This window comes from Saccoglossus kowalevskii, chromosome 19 (assembly GCF_978046115.1).
Source record: "Saccoglossus kowalevskii chromosome 19, keSacKowa6.1, whole genome shotgun sequence".
NCBI lineage: Eukaryota > Metazoa > Hemichordata > Enteropneusta > Harrimaniidae > Saccoglossus > Saccoglossus kowalevskii.
In genome coordinates this window covers 27,971,059-27,984,038 of record NC_140659.1, presented here as the reverse complement: position 1 = coordinate 27,984,038, position 12,980 = coordinate 27,971,059, and the positions used below count along the sequence as shown (strand labels likewise).

At 34.9% G+C, this 12,980-nt stretch overlaps 1 protein-coding gene across 4 annotated transcripts in view; it reads right to left on the bottom strand.

The window, feature by feature from the left end:
* The window catches only part of LOC102803275 (rap guanine nucleotide exchange factor 6-like), a 124,203-nt gene that overhangs the window by 11,917 nt on the left and 99,306 nt on the right, over nucleotides 1-12,980 (bottom strand). For all 4 annotated transcript variants that reach the window (XM_085493880.1, XM_085493881.1, XM_085493883.1 and 1 more), the window contains exons 12-18: nucleotides 10,683-10,790; nucleotides 9,331-9,402; nucleotides 6,234-6,365; nucleotides 5,410-5,518; nucleotides 3,779-4,028; nucleotides 2,956-3,169; nucleotides 267-503 (exon numbers count right to left, since the gene is read on the bottom strand). In XM_085493880.1, the coding sequence (XP_085350006.1) occupies nucleotides 267-503; nucleotides 2,956-3,169; nucleotides 3,779-4,028; nucleotides 5,410-5,518; nucleotides 6,234-6,365; nucleotides 9,331-9,402; nucleotides 10,683-10,790 (1,122 nt within the window). The remainder of the gene's footprint in view (nucleotides 1-266; nucleotides 504-2,955; nucleotides 3,170-3,778; nucleotides 4,029-5,409; nucleotides 5,519-6,233; nucleotides 6,366-9,330; nucleotides 9,403-10,682; nucleotides 10,791-12,980) is intronic.

Genomic DNA, 12,980 nt, shown 5'->3' with positions numbered 1-12,980 from the left:
AAAACTTTTAAGAATCTTTGTTTTTTTTAATCTACATATCTCATTATTTTGAATTCAAAGATGTTTTAGAAAAATGAAAAATTGTCTTGCGCAGTAATGTTAGAGAAAAGGAAATTTTCGAAAAGTTTTACACTGACAGTGTCCATAATTGGTGACTACTGACAGCAACAAAGTCATCTAATTCAAAAGAAAATTAGCGTTACCATGACTACACAGAATCCAATTGGTTAGCTGATATCACATGATCAATACACAGCCATACTTACCACAGCAATCTCGTCAGTAACCAGTTGTTCCGTTGACATGTTATTTTTGAGGTAGTACCTTCCCGTCAGAGATGACCTGGACATCAAGTTACTTAAGTGATCTGGAAGCCGCTTCTGTTTTACAACGCTTTCAGGCGAGACTGACACCTCACATAGCGAGTATTTACCACAATTTTGATTGTCTGTAAATCCAAACTCCCTCATGGCTAACATGACAATCTCCCTTGCTGTTGTCTCCTGGGGAGATATCAAGATTTATTACTTAATCTTTGAACCATGCTACGCATAGTCAACAATCAAATATCTTCTGGCTTTCTCTGAAATTAATTTGTTACCACGGTGAGCCAATTTAGACCAGCCCAAATAAACCGAACTAAAACAACCCCTCATTTGAAGCATATGTACAAGACTGAATTTGATACATTGAAAAAAAACAAGCTGCTCTCTGATTGGTCTGATTATGAGGTGGTGGGGTTGATTAGCCAATAATACACAATCTTGTAAATAGTTTCGGATTGACTCCAATCCCTGACAGTGCCATAGTGGATTAGAAACCGTCATAAATATAATTAAAAAGAAAATACTACTCACACATATTTAAAAAAAAGTGACCAGAAAAACTTTGTTTTAGCCTTGTACATGTACCACTGTGACAATATTTGTCATGTTAATTTGTTGTTGGGCTTCATTGACAACTACCCCCTCCCAAAAATACCAGGATATATGACCTTTAGAGATCATGCATAAATCTTCTTTTATGTCCAAAACCTAGATATCATTGAGGCGAGAACACCACATAGCCCTGGAACATATATTTTAATAAACCTATTCTTTTACTGTAGAATAATTTACTTTAGCTAGTACAGTCAAACCTGTCTATAAAGGACAGTCAGTGGACTGAGCCAAACTGTCCTTTATAGACAGGTGGTCTTTATATGGAGGTGGCCTAATTTATTCATGAATATTAATTAGGGTGGGAATTTTAAGGGAGATCATAAGCAAAACAAACCTACAATGAATTGGTCTTTTTAATAAGTCACTCATTTTCATCTGGATAATTACACAGCTTTACTTTTTTACAACAAATTATATCATGTAAATTCACTGAAACCAAGTGATTCTGCCCATGGATTCATTGGTGTATTTAATGCATAAGAACGATTGTCAACGATCGGCCGCATTGGTGTTTCAGCTCGGACTTTCACACTCTCGCCATGCAGTCTTATTCCCCAGCCCATCACAGGCGGTAATCAGTCCCATCGTTAGTATTGTCGATTGTACACTGTGACAAAATGCACAGGCAAAGTTGCCGTGTTTGAAAAAACAAACAAACAAGCATTAAAAATGAAGAAGCATTGGTAATAAACAAAATTTACCAAACTCGTAACGATTGCTCCAACTCTCGGCGTTGAATCAGAAAGTCAAACGAACCGGAAATGAAACACGATGATCGTACACGCAATTTTACAGTTATTTGTTGCAAGCATCGACGTATCAAAACTGCCCAAACGAAATGAATTTTTCTCGAATTATTGATATTACCGTTTATAAAAAAAGAGGATCAAAATAGAAATCATTTTTCGTTGAGAATAACCCCGAGATGACCCCTCAGTTTTGCCCATGCGCTAGCTTCATTAGCATAATTTATAACGATCAACAACAAACAACATGGCGGCCAAAATAGGTCGGATTTTGCAATCCCGCGATGAGAACGAAATAAACGAATGTTTTATTATTTTGTTCGGGTATTTCATGTCGACAGGGTAAATAAAACATCTCTCATTAAATTAAACTGGTTCATTTTTCTTGTTTTCGGGACGGGAGGAATGTGCTCTTCATGTGGGAGACCAGGGAGCTCCCTGGCGAGACAGTCCACAGAAGTGCCGCTGGCCGGCTGGGGATCGATAGTATACCGGGGTAGTACCGATCGGAAACAAGCTAGTTTTTCATTTCCAACTTTGAATGAAGCTGTTTTAATTTGTTGTTAAAATCTTTCCAGTCTCCAGACGTTACATTCAGATGATATTCAACTGTTTTTTTTTTTTACTTTTTTGCAACTTCACAATCCAAGTTGCGATTGTCACCCCTGTCTACAGATTGCGTACTCGGTAATCTGAACGTAACATATGGCCACTTTCCTGTTAGCGATTCGCAAGTAGCTATTGTCTTTTTGCTGAGACCGTCTGATGGACATGTTGGTGGTCGTTATACAAAGGTTAAAGTGTGAATAGGTCTACAATAGGGTGGTCGCTGGTCGCGTTGGACAGGTGGTCGCTATATCCAGTGTCTTTAACGTGTAAATTGCGAAGGGACTGTACTGAGGTGGTCGCTATGAGCAGGTGGCCGCTCTGCACAGGTGGTCGTTAACACAGGTTTGACTGTATTAAATTTTTGCTGAAAAGACATTTTGGGTGTTTTGTAAGGAATCACTGATTTTTGATGAGTTGAATGTAAAATATAGGAAAAAAAGTATATTCGCTGGATTTTATTTTTACTGAATTATTCCAAGTGAAAATAAAGTATTTTACATTAATTTATGATGGCATTTTTAACATAAGGCATGTGTCAGAGCCCTCTATAGACCATAAAAGATGTTTCATTTGTTTAATCAGCAAACTAGAAATGCAAAAGTTTGTGACATCTACAAAAATGAACTATGATAACAACGAAAAAAAAAAATTTTGCTTACCTTGTGAACTAAAAAATATTTACATGTTTGATCAGCTTTATAAACCTTGACTACGTTGTCGGGAAAATCAGGTCGGCCATTAAACGGTTCAAAATTCTGTGGTGCTGTGAGGTCAGGATTGCTATTGCTAAGAAAACTACTCGGTAAACTGGAAACACTGGTACGCTTCCCCGGCATATTACTATCATCTTGTACTCTGTTAAGTTGAGAGTCACTGCAATCAAACAAATAGATTTCCTGATAATTTGGAAAAAACATGATAACTAATTCAATGACAAGTTTGGTTCTGGTTTAGTAGATGGATAAACACAAACTAACAATCAGTCCTGTCCAAACTATGTCTAAAATATTGTTTTTCAAAGATTAGTTGTGGGTGTGGAGTAGTGACCTTATGTAATTCTCGACCTTTGTATGTTTAATCCTTTGAATGCTAAAATCCTTAAAAAACTAAAAGAGGAAATTTGACAATACAAGATCAGAGACAATTGCTGTTCTTCATTTCAGTATTCAGACAATACAACTAACTACACTGATAAAAGTGGCTACAAAATTGGATGATTACAATGGGAAGGGCATTGTAAAAAGGAAAACATCTGTCGTTTGAGAAGATTTCATACTGATGAATTAGGTGACCAAGTTTTATAAAGGTTGGAATAGAATTAGTAAAGTTATTGTGCACACATTAACAATTATTAACAACAGAGACGACAACGACAACAACGACAGACATTTTTTCCTTAATATACCTTGCCCGTCCATCTTTGATGATATGGGCAAGGTAAAAAAAATGAAATTTTAAACTTATAATAACATTTCAACTTACCTCCCATGTACATTTTTATTCGGCAGAATACTAAGCTTTGCCATTGCCCTCCGTATTCTGGCTTTATGTCCCAGTGTGGCAAACCCTTTCTTGTCTCGGTCTTTTGCTTTTATTGAGGGTGAAGATGACGGCAATGTAGCAGCAATATCAGGAATTGACAACCTTCCCCGCGGATCTGACTGTAATCTGGATAATTCTCGACTCATCCTCCGATCAGGATTCTCTGGTGTACTTAACATTTCTTTAAAAGCTGAGTTACAAATGAAGGACAGAAAATTATGTTATGTCATGGGAAGTGAACCACAACATACATATGAAACATTTCTAACACCTATACACATACCGATACTGTAAACTACTTTTATTTTTTTTGCAAGACAAATTTTTTGCGAATTTAACAAATCAATGAAAATCATAAAATTTTGTAGTTGTGAACATTTTTCTAGGGTCATTTGACACAGTGTCAGTGACTTACGTAAAATTTTTTCTTTAGAAATGCAATAAAGTCATCAAAACATGCAAAAATTTCTAGAAGCAAAAATTAAACAGATTACAGTATTTTGATATTATGTAAAGATTGGTTCATCTGATAAATCAGAGCATGTAAACTGCAAAATTTGAAGTCTGATCAGATTTTTGAAAGATCTGTACTTTGATCAGATTAGATAAATATGACTGAGTAAACAATTATTAATTATTTTGCACATCATATGCAGTTTGGTTAGAAAACTGATTTTGTAAACCAGCCTCACAAACTCAACAACAAATCAAAAAGCACAGAGAAAGTTGGCCAGTTTATAGAGGTGTTCAGTATATAGAGGTGTTCAGTTTATAGAGGTGTTCAGTTTATAGAGGTGTTCAGTTTATATAAGTGTTCAGTATATAGAGGTGTTCAGTATATAGAGGTGTTCAGTATATAGAGGTGTTCAGTATATAGAGGTGTTCAGTATATAGAGGTGTTCAGTTTATAGAGGTGTTCAGTATATATAAGTGTTCAGTATATAGAGGTGTTCAGTATATAGAGGTGTTCAGTATATAGAAGTGTTCAGTATATAGAGGTGTTCAGTTTATAGAGGTGTTCAGTTTATAGAGGTGTTCAGTATATATAAGTGTTCAGTATATATAAGTGTTCAGTATTTAGAGGTGTTCAGTATTTAGAGGTGTTCAGTATATAGAGGTGTTCAGTATATAGAGGTGTTCGGTTTATAGAGGTGTTCGGTTTATAGAGGTGTTCGGTATATAGAGGTGTTCAGTATATAGAGGTGTTCAGTTTATAGAGGTGTTCAGTTTATAGAGGTGTTCAGTTTATAGAGGTGTTCAGTATATAGAGGTATTCAGTTGATAGAAGTATTCAGTTTATAGAGGTGTTCAGTTTATAGAGGTGTTCAGTTTATAGAGGACTTTTACATGTCTATGGAGTGAGAACTGAAAATGGTGTTTTGCTATTACTGTATGCTAGATCAATGACCAGAAATAAACCTTTGTTATTTACGTAATCACATGGGATATTACTAGAACAAATATTGGTTTGTTTTTACATCAATGGTACGACTACTAGTACACAATTCAATAAAGGTTGCACACATGACAGGTTCCACAATGGTAGAAATGTTCAGTGTTGTTGACCTCACCTAACATATTAGTTTTGACAGTTAGACATAGATGAGTAGTTCCTCGTAACACTTCTAGAGCTTTGCCATGACAAATTCTCTCAAAATTGTGACCATTGACTTCTAAAATCTGTGACGTTTGAAGAGAATAAATCATGATCAGTTGAAAAATGCACTCAGACTGTGGTGACATAGTTATGTTTTGTCTTTGTATGAGAATACAGTTTAAAGAATCAATTTTGAAATTGATACTTTCACTTTCAGGATTCTCTGTATTTCTTATAATTATGCGTTTATATCATATACTGCTATATCTTTGTAAGTTGTTTAAAAGTGAATTGGTGCTCATCAAGGGTGGTGGTAACTTAGTTGAGTGCATTTAAAACAACTCCACATAGCAATATGTACAAATAAGGATCAAATGCAACAGTTATTCATTCAAAATTGAATGCAATCAAACGTATGAAACCACAGTAACCATTGTTATATAAACAGTCACTGCGAACGTTACAATCGTGTAAATTCGATATCGGTCAATGGCAATATATATAAATGAGACTCAAACGCATTGGTTATTTAAAGCACATGAAATTCAAAAGTATGTGGTAGCCATGACGACCAGAATCAATGTGACATTCACAGTGATCATCATAATTGCATGTATTGGTTATTCATACAAAATTGGATACGTATGCGACCACAATAACTATTGTCATAGCAACCTTCACAAGTTACTAACAATATACTGCAGAGAACATGGAATGCTGCGTTTTTGTAATTGTTGCAAATAGTGACAGCTTCAGTCATGTCAAACCAAAAACAATAATGAATGAAGACAATTTTACCTGATCTCCTCTTCGGAGACCAACTTCTTGTGCCTTGGAGCCTTTTTCCACTTTTGAAATAAATATCCCACAGCCTCTGTCATATCCCCCTAATACTGAAAAACGAAGTACTGAATCTCTTGTAGACCGTGCCTGCAAATAAAAAACATAGCAAAACTATAACAACCTTGATTGTGGTATATGCAACAGAAGAATAATTAAAAATACATTTTTAACGAATATCAGTATAATTAAAATGCAAAATAATACAATTGTTTTAATTTTGCATGAACAATTTTCAAGAATTTCATTCATGGAAAGCAAATTTAGTTCTCCACAACACATGATCTCATGTCTTATAAGTCATGCGTAAATGTCATGCTATGTTGCTATGTGGTTCAATCAATACATTTCAGCATGGTCAATACTATTGTATAAGTCATATGCTCTAACTATGAACATAGTGAAAGCTGTTTAGAATATAGTAAATCACTCAAGAAACAAAATATGATATCGATGAATGATCACAGGTCGAACAATATCAGTGCCGTGAATGACTGTCTATTCACCCATACATATATGTAGCGGTAAGTACTTTTTTGCAAGTAAGTAAGTCAGCCTGAGATCACAGGTCGAACAATATCAGTGCCATGAATGACTGTCTATTCACCCATACATCTATGTAGCGGTAAGTACTTTTTTGCAAGTAAGTAAGTCAGCCTGAGATCACAGGTCGAACAATATCAGTGCCGTGAATGACTGTCTATTCACCCATACATATATGTAGCGGTAAGTACTTTTTTGCAAGTAAGTAAGTCAGCCTGAGATCACAGGTCAAACAATATCAGTGCCGTGAATGACTGTCTATTCACCCATACATATATGTAGCGGTAAGTACTTTTTTGCAAGTAAGTAAGTCAGCCTGAGATCACAGGTCGAACAATATCAGTGCCGTGAATGACTGTCTATTCACCCATACATATATGTAGCGGTAAGTACTTTTTTGCAAGTAAGTAAGTCAGCCTGAGATCACAGGTCGAACAATATCAGTGCCGTGAATGACTGTCTATTCACCCATACATATATGTAGCGGTAAGTATTTTTTTGCAAGTAAGTAAGTCAGCCTGAGATCACAGGTCAAACAATATCAGTGCCGTGAATGACTGTCTATTCACCCATACATATATGTAGCGGTAAGTACTTTTTTGCAAGTAAGTAAGTCAGCCTGAGATCACAGGTCGAACAATATCAGTGCCGTGAATGACTGTCTATTCACCCATACATATATGTAGCGGTAAGTACTTTTTTGCAAGTAAGTAAGTCAGCCTGAGATCACAGGTCGAACAATATCAGTGCCGTGAATGACTGTCTATTCACCCATACATATATGTAGCGGTAAGTACTTTTTTGCAAGTAAGTAAGTCAGCCTGAGATCACAGGTCGAACAATATCAGTGCCGTGAATGACTGTCTATTCACCCATACATATATGTAGCGGTAAGTACTTTTTTGCAAGTAAGTAAGTCAGCCTGAGATCACAGGTCGAACAATATCAGTGCCGTGAATGACTGTCTATTCACCCATACATCTATGTAGCGGTAAGTACTTTTTTGCAAGTAAGTAAGTCAGCCTGAGATCACAGGTCGAACAATATCAGTGCCGTGAATGACTGTCTATTCACCCATACATATATGTAGCGGTAAGTACTTTTTTGCAAGTAAGTAAGTCAGCCTGAGATCACAGGTCGAACAATATCAGTGCCGTGAATGACTGTCTATTCACCCATACATATATGTAGCGGTAAGTACATTTTTGCAAGTAAGTAAGTCAGCCTGAGATCACAGGTCGAACAATATCAGTGCCGTGAATGACTGTCTATTCACCCATACATATATGTAGCGGTAAGTACTTTTTTTGCAAGTAAGTAAGTCAGCCTGAGATCACAGGTCGAACAATATCAGTGCCGTGAATGACTGTCTATTCACCCATACATATATGTAGCGGTAAGTACTTTTTTGCAAGTAAGTAAGTCAGCCTGAGATCACAGGTCGAACAATATCAGTGCCGTGAATGACTGTCTATTCACCCATACATATATGTAGCGGTAAGTACTTTTTTGCAAGTAAGTAAGTCAGCCTGAGATCACAGGTCAAACAATATCAGTGCCGTGAATGACTGTCTATTCACCCATACATATATGTAGCGGTAAGTACTTTTTTGCAAGTAAGTAAGTCAGCCTGAGATCACAGGTCGAACAATATCAGTGCCGTGAATGACTGTCTATTCACCCATACATCTATGTAGCGGTAAGTACTTTTTTGCAAGTAAGTAAGTCAGCCTGAGATCACAGGTCGAACAATATCAGTGCCGTGAATGACTGTCTATTCACCCATACATATATGTAGCGGTAAGTATTTTTTTGCAAGTAAGTAAGTCAGCCTGAGATCACAGATCAAACAATATCAGTGCCGTGAATGACTGTCTATTCACCCATACATATATGTAGCGGTAAGTACTTTTTTGCAAGTAAGTAAGTCAGCCTGAGATCACAGGTCGAACAATATCAGTGCCGTGAATGACTGTCTATTCACCCATACATATATGTAGCGGTAAGTACTTTTTTGCAAGTAAGTAAGTCAGCCTGAGATCATTTCGCAATTCTTAATTACAGTGCATTGTCAGATAGTTTTGTCAGGTAGCATAAGCAGGTGTGTTTGTGATTGGCAGATTTGTTTTTGATTCTGTAAAAACTATGTTATATGATCTATTGTCATAAGCTAGCATGGAAAATAGCTTTGTCATTTAGCCATTACTTTGCAAACCATCTAAGCGAGATCCCAGATCTAGTCCAACAACTTGTACTTTTCCAAGTTAACCTTTTCCCCACCAGTTTCCTATTTTCATTCCAAATTCACAAAATAGTCCTGTATATAGTCGGCACTTTTTTTCAGACGATTGGAACAAAAATAGTGCAATTTTTTGAGTAAAAACTTAAAATTGACTAAAATTGTTGATTATTTAAAATTAGAGTTTATTTCCAGAAATATTGAAGATTGTAAAAAAAAACGTGCAGAAACATTTGGGAAAAGTCTGGTGGTGAAAAGTTTAAATCGACTCACCAATGTTATATTTCTCTGCTTTGCTTTTGCAGCACAAGCTATGTGTAGTAACCTGAGTTGTCCTGTCATATTCTGAAAAACACAATAGAAGCTCAATGTTTATTCCAACAGAAACATTGCATTACATAGTACCCATGATTTCTCAAGTTTGAATTGAATTTTCCACTGAATATATTTTCATATTGAGTAACACAATTATGCGTATAACATGTGATATAATTAACATAAAAATAATGTAATGTAACATAATGTCTATGTAAACAATTATGCGTATAACATGTGATATAATTAACATAAAAATAATGTAATGTAATATAATGTAACGTAACACAATTATGCGTATAACATGTGATATAATAAATACAAGCAGCCTGTCGGCTGAGATAGCTACGCTGTTAGCAATGCACATTTCAATTATAGAACAGAAGATATCATTAGAAAATGAACAATATGCATAGTATCAATGCTATGGGACTTGCTGTTTTCAACAAGAATTAAAAAATATCATTTTTCACCAAAAATATTCATCAAAATTAGAGAATTGAAGATATCATCATGAAATAAACAAATTTGATAGTGGTCCACATGTAGTACCTATATATGTAATATCAAAGCAATTGGACTTGTGGTTTTTAACAAGAAGTCAAAAATATCACTTTTTACTAAAAATGACAAAAATATTTACCAAAATCAGAGAATTACAGATATCATTACAAAATGAACAAATCTTAGAGAGGTCCACATGTAGTACCTATATATGTAATATCAGAGCAATTGGACTTGCGGTTTTTAACAAGAAGTTGAAAATATCACTTTTTACCAAAAAATGACAAAAATATTCATTACAAAATGAACAAATCTGAGAAAGGTCCACATGTAGTACCTATATATGTAATATCAAAGCAATTGGACTTGCGGTTTTTAACAAGAAGTCGAAAATATCACTTTTTACCAAAATTGACAAAAATATTCACCAAAATTAGAGAATTGAAGATATGATCATCAAATGAACAAATCTGAGAGAGGTCTACCCAAGGTACATATACACCAAGTATCAAAGCATTCAGGCTCGTAGTTTTCAAGAAGAAGTTGAAAAAGTAAAACATTGACACGGACGACGGTGGACAATCACTCATATGATAAGCTCCGCTCGACAAAGTCGACACCGGAGCTAATAAAAATAATGTAATATAATGTAACGTAACACAATTATGCATATAACATGTGATATAATTAACATAAAAATAATGTAACGTACATGTAACATAACACAATGTGTACAACATGTGATACAATTAACACAAAAATAATGTAATACAACATGATTTGATTTTTGGACAAAATTTACATACCTGTAATTCTAGCATATCTTCAAACTGTTCTAAAAACTCCACCATATCAGGATCACTTTCAAAGTCATTGTAATGATTATTTACCCATAGAAGAACTACCCTTGTTACCTGTTAATTATTGGATTTGCACAAACAAAATGAATGATCTTGATATATTCTTAGTTTGAGGTTTATGTTCTGTTCTTTACATTTAACAATTGAAGTAACATGGACTTGATTAAACCAGAACCTAGCACAGTTGATTGTTGATGCTCAACTATGTACATCAGAATTTAGAGCAGTTCCATATTCAATATTTGATAATTTGTAATTATTATTATTAAAACTGATGTAATCATAAACGTTCTGATGCATGAGTGTCATAGTATCATACAATATAGCAGAATACCACACAGGGTACTATATTATACATGGGTATATTAACACATGATGTAATACATTATCCCATGGCAGTACTATATTCTCACATGAATGTGATATAATTTCACATAAGGATGTGCTATATTATCACATAGGTGTGTTATATTATCACACAGGATTCTATATTATCACATAGATGTGTTATAATATCACATAGGTGTGTTATAATATCACATAGGTGTGTTATAATATCACACAGGGTTCTATATTATCACATAGATGTGTTATAATATCACACAGGGTTCTATATTATCACATAGGTGTGTTATAATATCACATAGGTGTGTTATAATATCACACAGGGTTCTATATTATCACATAGGAATGTTATATTATCACACAGGGTTCTATATTATCACACAGGGTGCAATATTATGACATGGGGTGTTATATTTTCACAGAAGGATGCCATAATGCCACATGGAGTGCTATATTATGACATAGGGGTTTTATATTATCACATAGGTGTGATGTATTATCACATAGGGGTGTCATATTATCACATAGGTATGCAACATTATATTATCACACGGGGTGCTGTATTATGACATAGGATTTTTATATTATCAAATAGGTGTGATGTATTATCTAGCAGGGTGCTGTATTGTAACATAGGGGTGTTATATTATCACATAGGTGTGGTGTATCAACACATAGATGGGCTGTATTATCTTATAGGGAGTTGTATTATCACATAGGTGTGTTATATTATCACATAGGTGTGCTGTGTTATCACATAGGTGTGTAACATATGGGTGTTATATTATCAAATAGGGTGTTATATTATCACATAGGTGTGGTGTATTATCACATAGGTGTGGTGTATTGTCACATAGGTGTGTAACATAGGGGTGTTATATTATCAAATATGGGTGTTATATTATCACATAGGTGTGCTATATTATCACATAGGTGTGCTATATTATTACATAGGTGTGGTGTATTGTCACATAGGTGTGTTATATTATCACATAGGTGTGCTGTATTATCACATAGGTGTGGTGTATTGTCACATAGGTGTGTAACATAGGGGTGTTATATTATCAAATAGGGGTGTTATATTATCACATAGGTGTGCTATATTATCACATAGGTGTGGTGTATTGTCACATAGGTGTGTAACATAGGGGTGTTATATTATCAAATAGGGGTGTTATATTATAACATAGGTGTGCTGTATTATCACATAGGTGTGGTGGTGTATTGTCACATAGGTGTGTTATATTATCACATAGGTGTGTTATATTATCATATAGGGTGCTTATGTGCTTCATGCGTAAAACACATTCCTTGACATATAAATGCCAATTGTAGTGACTGATTCAAGTCATGGGATCACGCATGGTGACACACATCTAATGTCAACACAATAGGTGTGGTGTATTGTCACATAGGTGTGTTATATTATCACATAGGAGTGCTGTATTATCACATAGGTGTGGTGTATTGTCACATAGGTGTGTAGCATAGGAGTGTTATATTATCAAATAGTGGTGTTATATTATCACATAGGTGTGTTATATTATCACATAGGTGTGTTATATTATCACATAGGTGTGGTGTATTGTCACATAGGTGTGTTATATTATCACAGGAGTGCTGTATTATCACATAGGTATGGTGTATTGTCACATAGGTGTGTAACATGGAGTGTTATATTATCAAATAGGGGTGTTATATTATCACATAGGTGTGCTATATTATCACATAGGTGTGCTAAATTATCACATAGGTGTGCTATATTATCACATAGGTGTGGTGTATTGTCACATAGGTGTGTAACATAGGGGTGTTATATTATCAAATAGGGGTGTTATATTATAACATAGGTGTGCTGTATTATCACATAGGTGTGGTGGTGTATTGTCACATAGGTGT